This window comes from Fringilla coelebs (assembly GCF_963513975.1).
Source record: "Fringilla coelebs genome assembly, chromosome: Z".
NCBI lineage: Eukaryota > Metazoa > Chordata > Aves > Passeriformes > Fringillidae > Fringilla > Fringilla coelebs.
The window spans coordinates 53,598,655-53,619,056 of NC_140031.1; the positions used below are offsets into that span (position 1 = coordinate 53,598,655).

The window sequence follows — 20,402 nt, forward strand, 5'->3', positions numbered from 1 at the left end:
GAGAAGTTTCCTGAAATGTGATACTCTTCATGGAAACAAGTGTCAAGAAAAACAATGTGAACAAAACTTGTAGTAGTCTATCAAGTGCTGAAGAAGCCCCTATTATTTTATCTCCAACACCTTGCCTTTAGAGGAAGTTTCACGATCTTATGTGCCAGATCTTCCCAGAATTTTTCTCAAAGTAGTACATCTGGGAAGCTGAATCCCAGAAAAGGTGACCAGGGCACTGCAATAATATCGCAACAGTCAAATTCTTCAGACATGTCTCAAGCACCCTCCCCAAGAAGACCTCCCTTCAAGGTATGCTATATCTGTGGCAGAGAATTTGGGTCACAATCAATTGCTATACATGAACCTAAGTGCCTAGAGAAGTGGCGTATTGAGAACAATCAGCTACCAAAGCACCTTAGAAGGCCAGAGCCCAGGAAACCTGACATCCTTACTGGTTCTGGTTCCTATACACTCACAGATGAAAATGAAGCAGCTTATTATAGTGCTCAAGCCCAGTTGGTGCCCTGTAGAAAGTGTGGGCGAACCTTTTTTCCTGAACGTCTCCCTGTGCACGAAAGGTGTTGCAAAGGAGGTGGCAGCAGTGCGAGGCTACCAAGGACTACCACTAGTAAATCTGGTAAAGCACCAAGATCTGGACCTGGCTCAGCAAGTGGTGATCCATTTAAGGCCCATCAAGGAACAAGCAGGGCTGCACCAGCTGTATCAGACCAGGTAAATTGCTAAGCATGGGCTGTATGAAAGGGTGTGCATGCATCTTGATGCTTGACACTCCAGGGGAGATTGGCTTGCCATCAAATTTAAAAATCTCTTTTCTTCAGAAGGACCTTTAAGCTGCATGCAAATTTTTCTCTGCTAAATAGAGGATAAAGAAAAGGGAAATACTGGGAAGGGAATAAGGAAAACTACTTATTCCTATTTATTTTGATTTTCCTTTTGAATGGGAGTAGTTGGGTTCTCTATTGAGAGTTTAAGAGTTATATCCCCAGGAGGGACCATTGCTTGATTTAGTTCCATAGGAGATTCTATTGAGCAGATCAGGCAAGGTTTGGATGTCATATGTTTTAGGAGATGTTAGGTATTTTTCTTTAGTTAACATGAAAAGCAATGTTTCATTGTCCTGCAAGCATCCAGCTCTTCAAAACATGATTTTCATATTTTACTGTTATTCTTAACCTTGGCATGCAACATCAGTTTACTGAGGACTGCATGTTCAAAGGCAGCAGTTCTGGGTATAACAACAACAAAATAAATAAGACTGCACATTTTTTTCCATTGAATTTGATTCAGGATCCAAGAATAAAGAAGCTGATTCACATTATCCAAAAGCTACACAAGGTTTTGGAAAATTGGATATTTTTTTCTGCATTTGTTTCTGCACAAGCTGTCTTTTGGCCAGGAGTTTTGTAAGATAGTTGTCTAAATTTAGGCCCAGTGTCCAAATTAAATGGCCTTTTTTTTCTTTTTTTTCAAATGCGGGCTGGAATCCTGATTGCCTACATTACTTTTGAAAATGGGATTTAGTTCTCTCAGTTGCCAAAGGAATGTAATGCTATGCAGAGCATTTCTTAAGATGTTTTAGAAGGCAAAGTGTGAAACATGTTAGTTTACCAGCTGCTGAGTAAAATTAAGATAATAGCATTACCCTAGCTCACATGAGACTAAAGACTACATGAGTCCCTTTTTTATTATGCTATATGAGGCCACTAATTTATATATTTTGGCAAATATATTTATTATGCTATACGAGGCCATTGATATATTTTGGAAAATTGCTCTATATTTGGCAAATTTGCTTTTATCAGCAAATTTTACTTCATCCACAAGCACTTCAAAGTGCTGCACAGCTGCATTTATAGTTGTAGAAAAAGTGATGCTGTTTATACTACGTTGTGCTCTTTACTAAAGAACTGTCATTGTTCAATGAAAGGCATGGGCATGAAACAGAGAGTTTAATCTATCAAACATAATTCTGTAGATTACAAAAGAGAGGGTGAGGGCAATTTTCTATAATTATGATCCCATTAAAAAAAAGTTTAGAATGTGGTTTGGCACTGACAGTGATCTGTAAAAAATGTTACTCTCTTGCACAACGTATCTGCTCCCTTTGTGGATTCACTCACATCTGCTGACTTGTTGAACAACATTATTGCCACTTTTTACTTCTGTGAGCTCTGCAGAGCCAAAATGAAATCTGTTCAAATCTGTTCTTCCTTCTGTGTGAACAACAGGTTTCCTCATTTACTTCCAAGCACTTACAGTTCATCAGTTGCAGCAGAGCTAATGTGGCTGTACAGCTTGCAGTTTGTCATTGACCTTGAGGGACTTTGTTATTAACAATCACTCTCAGGAAGAGATGATGGATTTTACATCTATGAGGCCTATTCTTTAGTGCAGAATTATGCATTAAAGGTATAGATGGGATGGGAAGATTGAAAGAAATATCCTGTGATCCAAGGGGTTCTTCAGGACTTGCACACAGCTTATAAGAAGCTGTCAAAGGAAGCCGCTTTCCTGTAGATTTAAATTCTCTGTGAGAGAATCTTAATTTCCAGTTGAACATTTTGAAAGGTCCACACATTGAAGTGGAAAACCACTAAGCTTATGGAATAACTGCAGATTAATTATGAACAGGGACAAGGTCTGTGTCTCCACTAAAGTCTTCCTCTTTTTCCAGCATATGGTTTTCATTTTGCTCACCTTACCAGCTACTCAGCTGCTTATTAATACTGTTAAAAAATAGTGCTTCACTAGTGGTGGAGTGAAATGGCTACTGTTCTGGTCCTGGCTGGAAAGCATTTGGGGCAGTCCCTGTCTCATCTAAAAAGACTTACTCACTGTGACAGTGAATTATTTAAGTACTTTCTTGAAGTCCTGATTTAGCCGAATATCAGAGGAAAGCAATAACTGGAAAAAACCAGCCAGTCCTTATGTATTTAAGAGAATTAGTGCTACTGTTAAATAAATTTATGGAATGAATGATGCCCTAAATGAAAAACCCAGACTTTCCTCATTTTCAAAATAAAGTTCTGACTGATTTAGTGGTATACCATGTAAAGTGAATTTTAACTTTACAACTGCAAGCACTTCTCACTGTATGCTTCTGCCTGTATGCCCTTAAGTTGTCTCCTCTTCAGCAAGTGTGGCATCACCTAGGCCAGTATAACTACTGACAAACTCTTTCTCAGTTCTTCATTAAATGTCTTTAGAGGTGGAGACTGGACAGCCTCTGTAAGCTATCTCTTCCAGTACCTGTTCTCGCTCTCAGAATCAATGAACACATCTGAGTTAATCATGTCTGGCTGTAGAGAATAACAGCCTATGCTTAGAGACTCTCAAGGGTCACATCAGCTCAGAAATTCTAATTTGGATTCGGCTGTGATACCCCAAACAATGGAAGTGGTGTCTGCAGCTACTGAAACACAGACTTGCACTAAAACAAAATCTGTGTTCTGTTGTTACATAGACAAAAATATGTGATATATGTAAGTGAGCACCAATAACTTGCTGCATGCATATGAGTTATGGGTTTTTGAAAATAGATAACGCTGATCTTAAAAGCCTATTAGATGATGCTGCCATCTGCTGTTTTCTTCTTATCTAGTTAACTAAAAAGATTTCACTGATCTTCCTTTGCTGAATTGTAATGCATTTTAATACTGCGTAAGTCTTGAAAATTGGTGTAGCAAGAGCTTTGATGTTGTATTTTGCTCTAGCATAAAGCCATGTAGCATCTTGGTAAAGGGAAGGATTCTTTAGGTGTAGTATAATTCTAATGAAGGTGGAAAGTCAATGATGAGCATTTTTTGCCTCATTGCAGTGGTTTTGAATACCTTCCTAGGAGAATACTGACAAATAAATTTGCAAATATAGAAAGTTAGATGAGAATGGACAATTAATGGATGGTTTGAATGAAAATTACTGGGTATTATCATTGGGAATGACTGGGTGTCCTTCCTTTCCTTGTACATGGATGCACTATTCATTGTACTGATGTACTCAATTTATAAAGAAAACACATCAGGAGCAAAATGAGATATTTCATGTTTCCAGTGGAGTAATATTTTTAATTGTACACATAATCTTGCAGAATTACCTTGCTGTTCAAGGCATATGATGCTAACATGAGTGCTGTGAAGTGCAGCTTTGGATAGTCATGAGAACCATACTATACCTTGTTTGTGATCCTTATGCAAAATACCTTTTACTTGGCTGAGAAGAATGTGTGGAAAGGGTTGCTTTCATACAATAGAATGCTGCTGCTAAATGCTTGCACCATTCTTTTCCTGAGCCTCTAATCCATGGGCAGTTCAAGTCTATGACAAGAGCTCCATCCCAGAGCACAATGCCCTCCCTTTTCCCATTAAAATAAATGGATAATTAAACAAATAAGAAGGGAAGAGGTGTGTGCAGTCCTGGATTATAAATATTTATGTAGGGAAGTTTGGGATTCAGTCTTATTGTGTGTACTTAAGAAGAAATAAAAAGCTTTGTGCAGTATGGAAGGATTTGACCTCATGTAACACCATAACAGCAGCCTGGGGCTAACCTTGAGTAATGTCAGGTCTATTGAAAATACATAGTTGCATAGCCCTCTGAACTAAATAACTTCATTCATAGTCACGCAGACATACTTAGCAGTCTTGGAGTAAAAAAGAAAATACTGAGACACCAGAGGAAAGCCTAACTACACTGTTAGGTATTTGTAGGTATTTTTATAATAACACATATCCTCAGGAACAGACCTTCCCTACAACCCTTTTTTGAAAGTTAAAAACAAAGCAGTGAACAGACAGCCTAGCCACTGGCCTGTGAGTAGTTTGGGTTGGAAAATTGTGGTGTTTCCAAAAATAGTTTAGTTTCAAACTGCAGGCCTCCAGATGTTACATTTGGGACAGACACACTGAAAACAAAAAGAAATGAAGGATAAATATCATCAGCTGTAGAAATTCCAAGTAAAGCTTATCATATCTTGGATTCCACAGTTAAAAAAAGAAAAATCTGTTACTACCAATTGTTAGGCTAATCTCTTTCAGGTTTTAAACATGTGTGCAGAGAAAAATGTGTGTATGTAATTGTATGTGTGGTGATGGGTCAATCTCAGTATTTTTCTGGAATAAAAATAATTCTATCCTAAGAGTGATCTGATTTCTTTTAATTAATTCTGCTTTCTCCTGTTGTTTCTGTACCATTTTTAATTGTGCAAATGGCAAAAGACAGACATTTCTACTGAAAAGATTTCTGCATTTGCACTAGGATTTCTTTTTCTTCTTCTGTTACCTTAGTGGAGTCCCTGCAATCTGAATATTCAAAGTCAAATTGCTCTTTCTTAGTTTGTAGCCAATAAGTAACCATTTTAATGAATGGCAGGAACCCAGCTAATGAGAACTTGTGGGGAAGGTGTGTTCCCAGTGATTTTACCCCTAGCATTTTTTTAAGAGGACGTTTCTAAAATAGTATAACCATACCCACAGCAGGCATGCCCACTAAAAAGACTTCTCTGACCTCAGGAGTTTAGATTGTAGTAGCCTTATCTAAAGCTCTTCAGAGCCTACAAATAAACGTATAATGTCTTCAGAAGACTTTGTATCTGGACCCAGAGTCTTACTTTAGTTCTGGCTCACAACTTGAAGTAAAGAAGTAAGTAAAATTTGATAACAAAAAGTTATAAGATGTTTTTAAAAGAGCTGTTGCTGTATTCATCTAAAAAATAGGAGAAGAAGGCTGTATTTTTATATATATTAGAAAAAATGCTTATATAAAATACTGTATTATCAAAGATAGCAAGGAAATTCCATTTGTAAGTCAAGAGGATGAAAATGTCCTTGGAGAGCCTGTCTTTGGCTGTTATGTTTCAAGACACTGTGAGAACTTTCCAGATGAAGTCCAACTTTTCCCAGAAAAAATACACTTTATAGAGTAGTATTTCTTTCATGTAAGTGAGATTACATGTGTGATACAGGAAGGGAATCTCATGCAGATTGTTCACTAATGACATTTTCAGACTGTAACATAAATACAAGAAGAGCTGCCCAGAATTTTGAGAACACATTGATGGGCTGACAGAAAGAGTCATAAATACGGGAACAGGTTATGCTTTGTCTTACACAGCAGCAGAGGAAAAAATGAAACCCCACCACTCTTGTTTGAGTGAGAAAGTTTCCTGTATTTGGTCTGGCATGGCTGTCTAACTTGAGGAGGGCAGGGAATAGCTCATCTCTTACTGGTATTCTGCAGTCAGAAGTGTAGGAAGTGCTGGCAGTTGTGAGATCCATCCTTGTGCCTCAAAGTTCTTCTCTACAGCATGTTTTTATCCTACTTCCTGAGCACGGCTGGTACTGACACCACGCCTAGCCCAAGACGCGCCTAAGAACAGAGCTGAGTCCATAATCTGCAATACCACAGTAATTATACATTTTTCAGCCTTAGATTATGTATTTGTGAGGTTTGAGGTTGAGGAATCCTTTTCTTCTGTTGTTGACCTGTTTTCCTCTGAGAACAAAAGCAGATCTTCAGTGTGGAAACAATGACTTGCTTAGAGTCTAGTCCTGCCCTTGCTGCAGTCACTGGCAAAGTTCACACTAAGGCCTTTGGGATAAACAAACAGCAGTTTCTTTTTTGCCCCTCATCCTGAAATATCCTGGCTTGGTCTTAATCTTTGAAGGCCAAAAATTCCACCAGATAACTAATCTGTGTCGAAAGTGAGGTAAAGAACTACAATCATCTCTTGGGAGAGCTGCCCTCACTGTCCAGCTTAAGAGAAATACTAAGGCTTGATACAGCACTTCAAGTTGTGTTCTGGTAGAAGATGGAGTCTTTATGTTGTACTAGACTTCAGGAGTTCACCTGATAAAGTTTTTGTTGCTGCTTTCCATTTAATGTCTGCTTGGTAAGTAAAAAATGGCTTCAACCATTTAAGATGGATGCTGCATTGCAACCTGATGAAGCAGAAGTGTTGTTTTGGCATGTGAAGACTTAGCATTTTCATGAACTTAAAGGTATGAAAATAAAATAAATGAAACTTAACACAGCTAAGTATAGATTAGTCACACACATCAGTCAGCCCAGCATCTGCGGAAGAAACCTGACTGTTCCACGTGCCCACTTAATGAGGCAGTATCTCTTACAAGCCTCAGGACTGATTCCAAACAAAACCAGACTGAAAAAAACAGTTACACAGATTTCACAGATAAAACATTCTTTATCTACATGACTGTTTTCATATAAAATCATTCTGATTCAAAATGAATATTGAAAATAATATTTCTTCTTCTTCATGGTTGTTGTTTGCAGGCAAAAGTGATAAGACGGCCACCAACAGTGATTTGCTACATATGTGGCCGTGAGTATGGAACAAAATCCATTAGTATACATGAGCCACAATGCCTGAAAAAATGGCACCAGGAAAATGACAACCTCCCCAATCAGTTGAGAAGGCCAGAACCCAGAAAACCTGAAGTCAGAACTGTGCAAGGTAAGCTACAGACCAAATTAAGAGAGATAAGCAAAAAAGTGTGAGGAATTAAAAAAAGTATTTTAAAGCAGCAGGTAAACAAGTACCTTGCAAGTACTTTGTTCTCCAGTTTACTTTCAAGTTCTTGTTTTAAGCTTTCCTTCTGCTTCACAGAAGGAAACCGTACAATAAAGTCTTGAAAGTAAAAGTAGTCATTATCTATGGAACATGGCTCCTGGGACATCCCTCTCTATGCCAATGTGTCCTGAATCAAAACACAAATAGATTAGGAACCTGCTTCACAGCTACACTACTACTTTTTGACTTCTTTTAACATAGGCATGTCTTAAAACGAGCAAAAACATCCAAGAATAACGTGCAGGCATGACACAGACTCATTAAAATAAAATACCCTCAGGCAAGATAGGTGTAGATACTTCAGCCAGATTCTTTAACAGTCAACAGCCCATATTGATCCCTTTTTATTTACAAGTCTGAGAAGCTTTCATTGTGGGACACTGTAAAACACAGTGGAGAAAAATATATATGAGTGCAAAGTAAACAATTAATTTTTGCCAATTTTACATGTTTGTGGTGTGGGTTCTGTTCCCTGAGATTCCACTTCTTCAAATCAGTGAACACTGATGATCCCCAGCATCCCCACAGATGGGCTGTCATATGTATCTGAGGGTCGTATGTTCACTCTAGGATGTAAAGGAATTCCTATCCATGCTTTGCCTGGAAGCTGTTCCCAGGACTTCCCATTCCCACATAAAGTTATTTCACTTTTCTTGCTGGATGCTTTCCCTGGCCTTACCAGCTGGTCTGAGCTACTTTGGGCCAAGTTTGGACCACTTCCTCTCAGGCATTTAATTCACACACACTTTGTTTTTAATTCCCCACAATTTCCCTCAGCTTCCCATAATGTCTGGAAAAGTAGACAAAGTCTCCTACATCTTACTTGTGAAAGAGTCATACACTAGATCAGTTTACAGCAGCACAAAGAAATATGTCCTCAGAAGACATGCAGAAGAGAGCAGGATCATTGAAAACACTAACCAGATGTTCAAAATAATAATCAAAGTTGAAGTAATATAAAATTGGAACTTGGTTAACAGATGCCAAGTGGCATAGTTGAATCTGCAGTAAAAGATGTGCTCAAAAGACATCTTCATTGTATTTGCCTTTTTAGATGTTAAGCACTTTTTAATTATTACACATTGTGTGGCAAAACAGATGGAGAAAATGAGAATTCCATGTGAAAGAGGGGTATGCAAAAAGGCAAATCAGGTTATTTTGAAATACACTATTCTTATTTTGAAGGAGTGAAAGCAGAAAGACAACCACTCTTTGAGAAAACAATCTAGCAGAAGGCTCCCAGATATGAATCAGAAAGTTGTCTCATTTACTCAATGAGTCATATCAGGCGCCTCCAATCTCCTGTGAGGTGTTGTGTGCCCACGGTTCCTCTGGGGATACTGACCTGCTTCCAGCATCTGTCCCTAAATGCCTGCTGATGCAAGCCTGATCAGTTCTGTAGCTGAGCTAAAATTGTTGTTCCCCCTGCAGTTGCCTCATATTCCTGGCCTTGAGAAAATAATCTCAGTGTTGTTCTTTTTCCATAAGACCTACTCTTGATCATGTGGTAAATGCTATAACTGACCTTCAGACCGCATGCATGTACTTGCATGTCTCACAGTTTCTCAGCTCAGGGGGGAGGGATTACCCCTGTTATTGAATGAAGCAGACAATGTTCAAGAAAAGCTCAGAAATATTATATTAACTGCTTACATAAAACTTTTTATAACTTACATAAATCTTTTTCTGAAAACTCAAGTGTCACGGGAAGACAACCACTGCCCTCATTACACAGTGTTTTGTTTGTGGAATGCCTAACACATGCCTGCAAGGAGAAAGTCATCTCTTTTTCTCCCTCTCTTTTTTTTTTTTAAATATTCCATAAACTTTCCAAAGTACAGAAAATACACATTCATTTCCTGCAAGCAAAGGGGATATTTGTCTCAGCCAAGAAAAGAAACACTACTTGGTTGCTCTTCTAACAAAAAGAACATTAGGAACAGGCATATTAAGAGATCTAAGGCTTATTGTGGTTATGTGAACCATTGAATATGATTCGTATTAAAATGGTATGGGCCTTTAATGAAGAGCTCTATCATGTGCCAATGACAGAAACCATGGAATATTTTTAAATGCAAAAATCCTTTTCTTTCAAAAATTGTCCACTGCTAACAGTTCAAGGAAAAAAACCAGATTTTAGAATCTTTTTCTATATTGTCATACCAAATAAGAAGGGTGAAGCAAGTACATCTTCAATTTGAGCCATGTGGACCTTTTTCTGCATGCACTTCAAATGAAAATCCTTAAGATCTAAATCCAGGTATTAAGCAACCTGCCTGGCCTTTTTGCAAATCAGTTTGAAACAATGCTATGTGAAAATCCATTTCAAAAGGAAAGTCCATTTCAAGATGAAAGTAAACAAGATTTTTTTTTTTACCCAAATTAAATCTTGAAAACACATCTGAGTGTTTGAAGAATGCTCCTGAGTTTTCACAGCAGTCATTCTTCCCACAGTGGAAAATAACTGAGGTAAGGCTGGATTAGTGTTTAGATGACAATAGATGCATCACTGCAATGACTTCACAGAAAGCTGTGGCTTTAAAGTACTGTAGTTTTTGTCTGTAAGGTTTTAGGCTTATCTAAGATTTACTCCACTTTTTAGTATAACTTATGTAGACTCTAACAGGAAGAAAATTGGGCCCCTTTTCCAGAGCAAGTACAAAGAGCATATTCTTAAGTACAATATGCTCCCACCCATAGCCATGGTCAGATAACACATGCTTGTTAAACAGAGCTTGAGCAAAGCCAAAAAGTGAATTTGCTGATAATAGTAGGTATGCAAAGATGTTATTAATTAGCTGAGAATGCAGATCATAACACACAGCATGATGTTTTCTCTGTACTCTCATACAATACAAAATTATTCAGTTTGAAGTTAATTTAATTCAACCCTTGGGACAAAAAACAGTCTTTTTATGTACTTTTTACTCTTTTGCTTCTTTCTTTTCTTTTTCATTTGCAAAAGCAGTATGGTTTGGTTAAACTGAAAGGCTCAGTCAACAGGTATTTCCTGAAAATATTTTCCATAAAGAGTTGAATGTGGGTCTCCAGAATGAAAGCTGATACTTTCTTTTTCTAATTTTCCAGCCAAAGGTTTCTATGATCTTGATGCTTTAAATGAGGCTGCCTGGACCAGCGCCCAAGCCCAGCTAGTTCCATGTGATATTTGTGGGCGTACTTTTCTTCCAGACAGACTGATCGTCCACCAGAGGTCCTGTAAACCGAAACCTGCAAAGTGAAGTGGATGTAACAGGCATGCATACAAATGCATGTCTGCTCACACATACACAGACAGACAGAAACACACACACACACACATTTATCCTAAGCTAAATAAATTGTGCGTGTGTGCGCGCACGAGTACAGACACATGCACCCATGCCTTTCAGACAAACTGAGAGAAATAAAATTCATCCAGAGAGACATGGTCACCAAAATTTTATTGTGTAATGATATCATGTGCTCCAAAAGTCTCCAGAGTAAAAAACAGCAGTTGCTACTAAAGTGTAAAGTCAAATACAGAAAATTACTTTGTTGAAAACAAAATTTTGCTTCTCCTCTTTCAAAGACACTCTGGTTGGTGTAAAGACCTTTAGCCAACCTTGACTAACTAGAGAAACCAAGTACCTCCTTTAAGTTTGTTTCATTTTTGTTTGGGTTTTCCAGTTTTTGTGGGGTTTTTTGTTTGGAGCACTCCAGTATTCACATCCATGTGTAACTGCATCTCATGAAGCCCTTGACTGCTACAAGGGAAACCTTCCCATGTAAAGGGATCCAGTCGTGTGGGAGAAGCAGACACAGGCTGTTTTTAAAAAAACACCCAGAAGTATTTTCTTTTTGTTTAGTTATGATGCTGACCATGTGATTTATCCTCAGCTTGGTAAACTCATCATGTCAAAAAATTTGTCAGTCAGGGAAGCACATCTTGGTCATGAACTTAGCAAAAGAAAACATTTTAATGTCAAGACAAAGTGAGCATGATGTGCCAGATGGCTGGCAAAAAAATACCACCCTGCCCTCTGTACCAAATGTGGCCATAACAGAGAGCCAGTTCTGAAAGACTGGGTATTATACAAGAAAGCCATGGGGAAGGTGTTTGAAGGTGCTATTTTGAAAAATGCTGTTAACCTTATGTAGAGGAATGAGTGCCAAAACACATCAGTATAGGAACAGGCTAAACACGTGAAGGAAGCAATACTCCCTTTTACAAGGTACAGCAGAGAGCAATTATTATTTTACTTACTCTGAAGCATTTTATTAAGTAGTGAGGTTATTCAAAAGGTAAGACAAAATCCAGTACAAGTTGTGAACTAGCAATCTAGGCTTCCTGATATCATGAAAGAAACTGTACCTCACGTATGGGCTTAAGGCCTAGAGTTGTCTGTTAGGTATTATGTGATTGATGTGACTTTTCTCAGAGCGTTCACACTTACTATTGTACTTACAAATCAGAGGAAGTGAGTGCTTTCATACACACTAAAATGAAATATGGGTATACCAACAACTTTTCTTTTCCAAGTGATCAAGCTGTGTGATTTGTGGAGTAAGTGAAACAAGAAGCAATATCTTTGTTCTGTTATTAGAGAAACGCTCCTGGCTCCAGCCCTGGCGGGCTGTTAATTCAGACTGGAGAAGTACCAGCATTCTTTGGTGAAAATAATTTCCAAAACAATCAATGGTACCTCAGCAGCCCTTTCATCTTTGGAATGAGGATTGTGTAGTCTGAAGATAGATATCTTCAGGAGTCAAAGGTTCAGTTTCTGTTCTACAGAACAAAGCTGTGTAAACCCTGAAGATGTGTTCTTAGTGTCTCCAGCGTAAGAAGAGGTGCTGTCGGAGCTGGACCAGTGCCACCCCTCCTCCTTTTGGCTGGGAGAAGGTGTATGTGGCCTGAGCACAGAAGAACAGGAGCACTAGTTTGTGATTGCTAGACTGGCTCCTAGGAGCTGCTGGCTGGCAACATACACTGCAAGCCCCTGAGGCTTTTCTAAGTCACACTAAGTGCTGGCCCACTGACAAGTGGTTTGGTAATTGGAGGATTATGGATCACATACAATCTCACCTTTGTGTCCCCTCTTCCTCTTCTTGGAATAATCTCTTTTCTTAGACACGATAAGCATTTTTTGGTTACATCTGCCTCATTGGGTGATTGAGATTGACTGCATCCACTTCAAGAACAAAAACATATTTTAAAGAAATTAAGCCTTTGCATAGTCACTGCAATGTTTGGCATTAAAAATTCAGCTCTGCCTCTTGGTGGAATTCATATATTGGGGTGTCATTCTGAAAGCTGGACTTAATGCCTTGATGATTTTAAATCTGTCAGAGGTTTCACCCAGAACGCGTTTTCTGTGTTTCATTGTCAGCTCTACACTTGTATGTTTTTTGGTTTCTGGATTTTTTTCACAAAAAGCAGTAAAATCTGTCTGATGAGCGGAATGTTTATGAATAATAAAAAAAGTACTAATATTAAGTGTACATTGTGTCTTATCCAGAAACACTATTGTAGGGGAACTCCTGAAGCCATAAGCATAGAGTATGTTTTCCATATCATCTTTTAAAAAGGGAAATGAGGATCTGTCAAATTAGGAGCTGTCTCTGCTGGTGATTGCTGCTGAGTTATGAATTCAGTGTGGGATTTGAGAAATGGTGAACCTTACCACTCACGGAGTAAAGTCAGCATTGGGCTGTGAGGGCTGATGGTGAGACCAGAGAAGGAGCTCAGCTGGAGCCAACAGCCCTCGGAAAAATCTCAAGGGTTGTAGCATTCCTTTCACTCCACAACTTCATGGGAACAATGATTTCCAAAATATGTAGAAATATAAAAATCACTGACATAGGAGTGCATATTGTTCCGTTTCAAACTGTCACTCACATCCCAAGGTTTCTCTGCTGAGCTCACCAGTGCTGATGTGTTTGCCAACGATGATAGTGAGGTCAAAGCAAGCTTTGTTTACTGGGAGAAGCACTGAGAGTGCCTTCATGGCTTGCTCTCAACAGAGTTAAAATGAGATCTTATGAGCATTACAATTATTGCTTGGCATGTAAAATTTTGACTTTTTTTTCAGGAGAGGAAAAGGAAATGAGAAATTGAGCTACTTTGCTTCCTTTGTTTCTGTACTTTAGTGATTTGTCATTTAACCTTATCTCATCCACTGTTGGCTCAATGTTATTTCCAGCTGAATTCCATGTTTCCTACTGTCACAGCACATTTAAAGAGCTGAAAAATATCTTCTGGTACTTCAAAACCAGTGACATTTCATCTAGTTTCCCACAATTGTGCTGATAGCAGCTAAAAATATTCCTGGACAAAATATACAGAAATCAGGACATGGATTGACAAGCAAAATTTAATCACATTAAACAAATGAGCATGCACTTCCTGAACATAAATGAAAACCATGACTTATGTTTTAGTTCAGCCATTCGAACCTACCAATTTCAAATTTAAAAAAGAGGCATTTTATAAAAGCAAATCAGAAGATCATAGTCAAGCTAGAAGCGTGTAACTACAGACTTGAAAAATTGGGCATTAATGAAAGAATCCATAACTGTAGTTAAGTATTATATGTTAAGTGTTATAATTTTTTGAATTGGGAATGTTACAAACTTCAAAAGGTCCTGCATCTTTAAGGGCAGTGGTTAAAAATGCACATAGGCTTGAACAGGACAGCTTCATAGACCTCTTTTCTTAAAGACTACTAGGAGTGGCTAGACCACAACTTGAGGAACAAAAACATTTGTAAATATAATGTCAGTTTTTAATTAATGATAGTGAACACTTCTATGGATCTGTGAATTCTCTTTGCAGGCCACAGACCTAGAAAGCATATAGCACCATGTAGAAATTATGTTTTCAGTACTGACTAATGACAATTTGAATGCTTAAGCTTTAGTCCAGGATTTGTAAACATGATTTTTGATCCTGTGCACACTGAAACAAATCCTACATTTATTGTACTGTATTTATGTATATACTGTACTGTACGAGTACAGAATGATCATATGTTAACACACGTATATGTCTTAATCCAATTAGACTGTACAGTTTTTTATGATGGCACACAAGCTTTCAAAGCTTATGTTTGCTTAACGATAGAATTTCATAGTTCAGAATTTTGGGTTTATTACCCAGTTCACGGAGCTGGTCCATGAAGAAGGAATTCTAGGTGGTCTTTTGTCTGAATTAGTATTCTCTTTGAGGATCCTGTGATTAGTTTTGCTTCACTGTCAGTGGGAATAAGGCTTCTGACGTTTGCATTTCTGAACTGTGTCAACCACAGTGGGTACAAATGAGTTTGCTGTATCTGGAGACATGCCACCCGCAGCAACATGGTAGGATTGTGCAAAAGCAGGATTCAACAGGTGTGTGAAGTCCACTAAAAAACAAAAACTGCAAGCCTGGAAAACGCTCCAAGAAGTTGCCTGAGGGACTGTCTAAATTCTTGTGTGCTCTTTCTGTTTACTCCTTGGTCAATAACATAACTGACATACACAGTATTGATGACTCTGGAGCATGCGAGAATGAGTTACTCCTCCTAAATATATATTTCTTAAAAAAACTTCTGTCATTTTCAGTTGAAGAAAAAATTTTATAACCTTCCCAGAGTTGAGAAGAAAGAGTTGACAACAGAGCAGGAAATTGTACCTGACAAGAGACACTCCAGGAGGCCAAACTGTTTAACTTCACAAAAAAAAAAAAAAAAATTAGGTACCTCCCTGATAGCCTGTACATATCTAGATTAAAGAGACTTCTTTCCAGAAGAAAGCAACTGAACAATTTCCAAGCAGGAATTTGTTGCTAGTCAAACTCAGAAGTAAGAAACCCAGAACTTTCAAGCAGTTTATTGAGATTTTCAGCAGATTGTCTGTGGCAGGATTTTTACAAACAAAATTTAAAAAAAAAAAGTATGCATAGGTATTATATGAATAAATATGAATAAATTTAGGCCAGCCTTGTATTACAGTATAGCATGTAGAACACTGGGCTCCAAGATATTTCCAGATGATCATGAAATATAATAATTGAAATATATTTTTCAGGACAGAAAACAGTTTGTAGGAGTCTAAGAAAAATACTGCAAGTAACTAGTCGTGGAGGCCCAAGGACCACTTGCTAAAATCATCCCTCAGCCTTGGAAAGGTTGCAATAAGTAATACATCCCAATGTGACAGAAGCCTCTTTTCCACAGGCATTTTTGTGTTCCTGTGTTAATTCCCTGAGTTCTGATGTCCCATGGGCCCGTTGGCTCTGGCCACCCCTGTTCAGCCCCCATTTCTGGTGATGCCTGTGCTCTGGAATGTTCTCCCTTCCCTGGACTGGTCCTGTTTTACTGCATTGCTCCGCCCTGTCAATGCCCAATGGCTCTCCCTGTCCCTAACCCCGCCTTGCTTTGGGAGTTTGCACTACTTCCATTGGGCCTAACCCTCCGGACTGCCCTTCCTACCCCCTATATCATCCTGGACCCTGAAGCCATCCTGGTCTTTGCCCCTGGACTGTATTTGGAGTTGTATCCTGTCTTTCAATAAACCAGCATTAGGATTTTCCAGCAAGAACCTGTCCCAACGCCATCCTTCCTTCATCAGCCTTCTGGTGGCTTTGTGCTCCAGGCCCAAACACCTGGTCTGCCTGGGGACCTGTTTGGAGAGTGTTGCTACGTCTGGCTCCCGAACAGGGACTTTCTCCCTGAAAGCAGCCACGGTGACGACCTGCTGGACAGCTGTCATTGGGAAGAAGACACGTCCAGGTTAGCCACAACCCAGACACTAAGCCTAAGTTTTATGGGAAAGGCTGACAGGAGAGCCAGCGCCCTTCGTGCAGCCGGAGGACCGACTCTGTTGGTGAGCCCCCACAGGACATCGTGTGCTCCCCAGACCCACAGGAGGGAGAGTTGCAGGAAGGCAGCCCAGGGTCTGGGTCCTTTTCCATTAAAGGTCCTCTGGGTGTGGGGGAGCAGGATGGGGACCATGTTTAGCGTGGCTGAATAGGGTGTATACATGTAGGTTAGGGAAGTTTTTAATTTTTAGGGGGAAATAATTCTCAAAGAGGGATCTAAAATAATTCATTTGTTGGTTGTTTAAGAATGTTCTTGTCATTTCTAAAGACTCTGTTAATTCATTGGGTTTTTGGGACTCAGTCGAGGAAAAACTTGATGTTCTGCGCACAGAGGAAAAGTTAAAGGTTGCTAAATTCTGCCTTCTTTTCCATTTAATTTATGATGCAGTTCAAAGTTTGTATTTGAACCCCACTTCCCAGTCCTTGTGTTCCTCCCCCCGTGCTCCTAATCTCTCTGTCCTGGAGAGCAGGACAGGAGATGGAAACTGCCTATGGGCACAGAGGAGCCACCTGCCTTCTGCCGTCTCCCCTCCCTTTCCATCTCCTACCCAAGCAGTGTTGGCCTGGCTGCTTTGGGTCCTACCCTAATCCATGTCCCAGCATCCCTTATTCCTTTTCTTTCTTAAAACCATTCACAATTTGGCAGCAGCCCTGCAGGGGAAGCCAGGTTCTTGAGTGACTCCCTCCCACTGCCCTCTCCATTTCCCACCCCTCCATCAAGTTCCTCCCCTATGACATGTGACACTCCCGTGTCGGACACCCACCCCTGCATCAGGAGCCTCCCCTTTTGCCAAGAAACCCCTTCCCATCAAGGGCCCCCTTTCCCCTCATACCCCTGACCCAGCCTCTTCTGGTCACTGCGTTTCCAGAACTGGAAATGGCGCTGACCGGCAGGCAGCCATCTTGGCTACCGACAGCCCACACCACCAGGCCGTGCCACTCAGCCAGCCATCACACCCCTCTGCCAGGCCATAGCCATCCTCCTGCTCAGAGGAGGGTGAAGGCTCATCCGATTATGAGGACGAGCATGATGACCATTGGCAGAAAGGGCAGAGGCAAACGGTCAAGGAACAGGACTGGACAACGCCTGCTGAAATCCAAGCAGCCCCAGTGCAGTACCAGAGGGGAGCTAATCCCAAGCGGGTGTCTTTGTTTTATGGGGAGATCAAAGAACTTTGCAAAACAGCCAAGGATTTTGGGAGAGGGTCACCTTACTTTTACAGTGTTTTGTCTGCGACTTTGACGGTGCATGTTTTAGTGCCACGTGATTTAAAACATATCGTGCCTGTCCTATTATTCTCTAAATACATACTGTGGGAGGGAGTATGGAAAAGGCAACTTTCAAGACTCATAAAAGACTATGCAAATGAGGAGGGTGAGCATGCCTTACCTTAGAGCACTTAGCTGGGGAAGTGGGACTACTCTAAGCCTGAAGGTCAGGCCCCTGACCTTCCCCAGGCTGTCTTGGAGGACATCAAAAGTGCTGCAAAAACTGCTGTAATCCAAACACCTAATGGGGTGACCCCCCCCCCAACCTTGGCTTTGCAGACATTCAGCAAGGGCCAGAGGAAAATCTCCTGGACAGATTTACAGCTGCAGAGCAGGACGTAATCCCAGACAGATGGTAGCTTTCCCCAAGATTTTCCCAAGGAAATCATAAACCAGTTCAATAAACTGTATCTATGTTGCACATCAGTGACAAGGCATGGAGACACAGTACCCATTTTCAACAAGTTTTTCCCCATTACAAGTCCTGACTTCCAACTGCTGTTGCTTTTGTTTGCAGGCTGAGCTGTGTCCCCAGAAGTCCAGACCACCTATGACTAGGAGACATCTGCGTATGGCCACCATGAAAGGATTCTGGATGCTCCTCACTGTGCCACATGCCCTGAGCTGGGTGATCCCGCAAGCCAGCCACAACGTTTGGGTCACCCTCGCCAGGACACTGAAACAAGATACCCTGTGTGTGTCCATGGTAAACCCTTACAATCCCCTTGCTAACTGCCTAGTAGGGTTACCTATGGATGAGTGGCTGGTAACTCTGGATGCCATCCACAGAAGGCAAGGTAGCTCTCCCAACAACACGCACAAGAAGCCTAGCCTAGTGGATACCTGGGACGCCTGGACCGAGAGACTTAAGCATGCACCAGAGGAGCCCCGAGAACTAGATCTATTGGGATCCACAAAAATGAATTACTGTGTTAAGTTTTATTATAAGCCCAGATGGGAAGAATGGGACAGAAGAATGGTTAGGCCTGATGAAAAAAGAGTGATTATTAGACAAAATGTCACTCCCCATGATTCAGTTTACACAAGGGGAAAGAATTGGTGTAATTACACATTTCCCATTACCTCCTGGTCCAGCCTTCATCCCAAAAGGTTACCTAAGGGTGTGTTTCTTATCTGTGGGGACCGAGCATGGCCTGGGATTCCATCCCGCCTGCAGGGATGGGCGGCTTGCTCTCCTGACCCCTGACATCACCCTGGTTCAAGACTGGAAGAGTCAATTGGCCCGCAAAAGGAGATCACTTAATGAATTCAACGAAAATTGTGGTGGCCAAATTACAAATTGGAACAGAGGTAAGAGAGTCGCAGACTCCCTTTTTTTGCTTTGGGTGGGTGCTGCCAAAGCTCTCAGAGAGTTAAATCCTTTAGGGTGTTGGCTTAGCAAGCAGTCCAGTGCTACTTCAATCGTATTAAGCAGCCTGCTTGAAGATGCCGAGACCCTCTGGTATGGTACATTGCAGAACAGAGCAGCTCTTGACTACCTGCTGCTCACCTCTAGGCATGGCTGTCAAGAATTTGAGGGCATGTGTTGTTTCAATCCATTCTCAGACAGTGAGTCTATTCATCAGAGCATCCAGTTTCTAGAAGATGAAATAAAGAAGATCCAAGCAGAAATTGGCGGAGACTGGATTGATGAACTTGTTGGTTGGGGGCTCATGGGTTGGCTCTTGTTGTTAGTTAAAACTGTTTTGTGAGTTACAATTGTTTTTGTCATTGTGTTAATTATGATTCCCTGTTATGTTCGCTCTTTGTAAAGGCCTGTGACAAAGGCTTTTTTAGTAAAACATAAAGGGAGAGTCGTGAAGGCCCAAGGGTCACTTACTAAAATCATCCCTCAGCCTTGGAAAGGTTGCAATAAGTAATACATCCCAGTGTTAGGGTGACAGAAGCCTCTTTTCTGCAGGCTTTTTTGTGTTCATAAGTTAATTCCCTCTGAGTTCTGATGTCCCATTGGCCCGTTGGCTCTGACCACCGCTGTTCAGCCCCCATTTCTCTTTATGCATATCCTCTGGAATGTTCTCCCTTCCCTGAATCCTCATTGGTCCTGTTTTACTGCATTGCTCTGCCCTGTATCCCGTTTTTCAATAAAGCAGCATTAAGATTTTCAAATAAGAACCTGTCCCACCACCATTCTTCATCAACTTTCTAGTGTTTTCATGCTCCAGGCCTGAACACGTGGTCTGCCTGGGGACCTGTTTGAAGCATGTTCCTATGACTACCGGTATCTTTGGGGTAGGTATTCAAGAATGCAAAGTTAGCAAATAAAAAGAAGAAACAGAAAGATGCATATATTTTAAAAATACCAGCATCTCTCCAAGAATGTGGACCCTCCCCCGTGAAACATGTAAATAGCAATGATTCTTAAGGTATGAGTGTTTGAATTGGGTTAGGATTTGTACCTGTATTTGGAAGCTGAATCAGACTGCTAAGTCAGGTTGTGATAAGGAGTCATTTAGAGCAGCAGTGGATTAAAATTTTTGAAGATACAGTCTCAAATGGAAGATAAGCTGCCAGTCTCGTCAGAAAGAGGAGATTGATTTCAAAACAATTAAGTGCTTTGCCTTCCTTGCTTTCTCTGGCACCTTAAAGGGAAAAAGATTTACCTAAGTAAGCTCATAGGACTTGTAAATCTCAAATAGTTAGGAAACTGGCTGTTTCAGGTTAGTTTCACACTTTATT

The 20,402-nt window shown here is 40.4% G+C and overlaps 1 protein-coding gene across 1 annotated transcript; it reads left to right on the forward strand.

Moving 5' to 3' along the window:
* Positions 1-261: 261 nt before the first annotated feature.
* On the forward strand, positions 262-10,839 carry ZNF475 (zinc finger protein 475; the record flags this gene model as incomplete). Its single annotated transcript, XM_084224725.1, has 3 exons — positions 262-723; positions 7,303-7,483; positions 10,688-10,839. 3 exons carry the CDS (start codon positions 262-264, stop codon positions 10,837-10,839), a joined length of 795 nt encoding a protein of 264 aa, XP_084080851.1.
* Between the last annotated feature and the right edge of the window lie 9,563 nt (positions 10,840-20,402).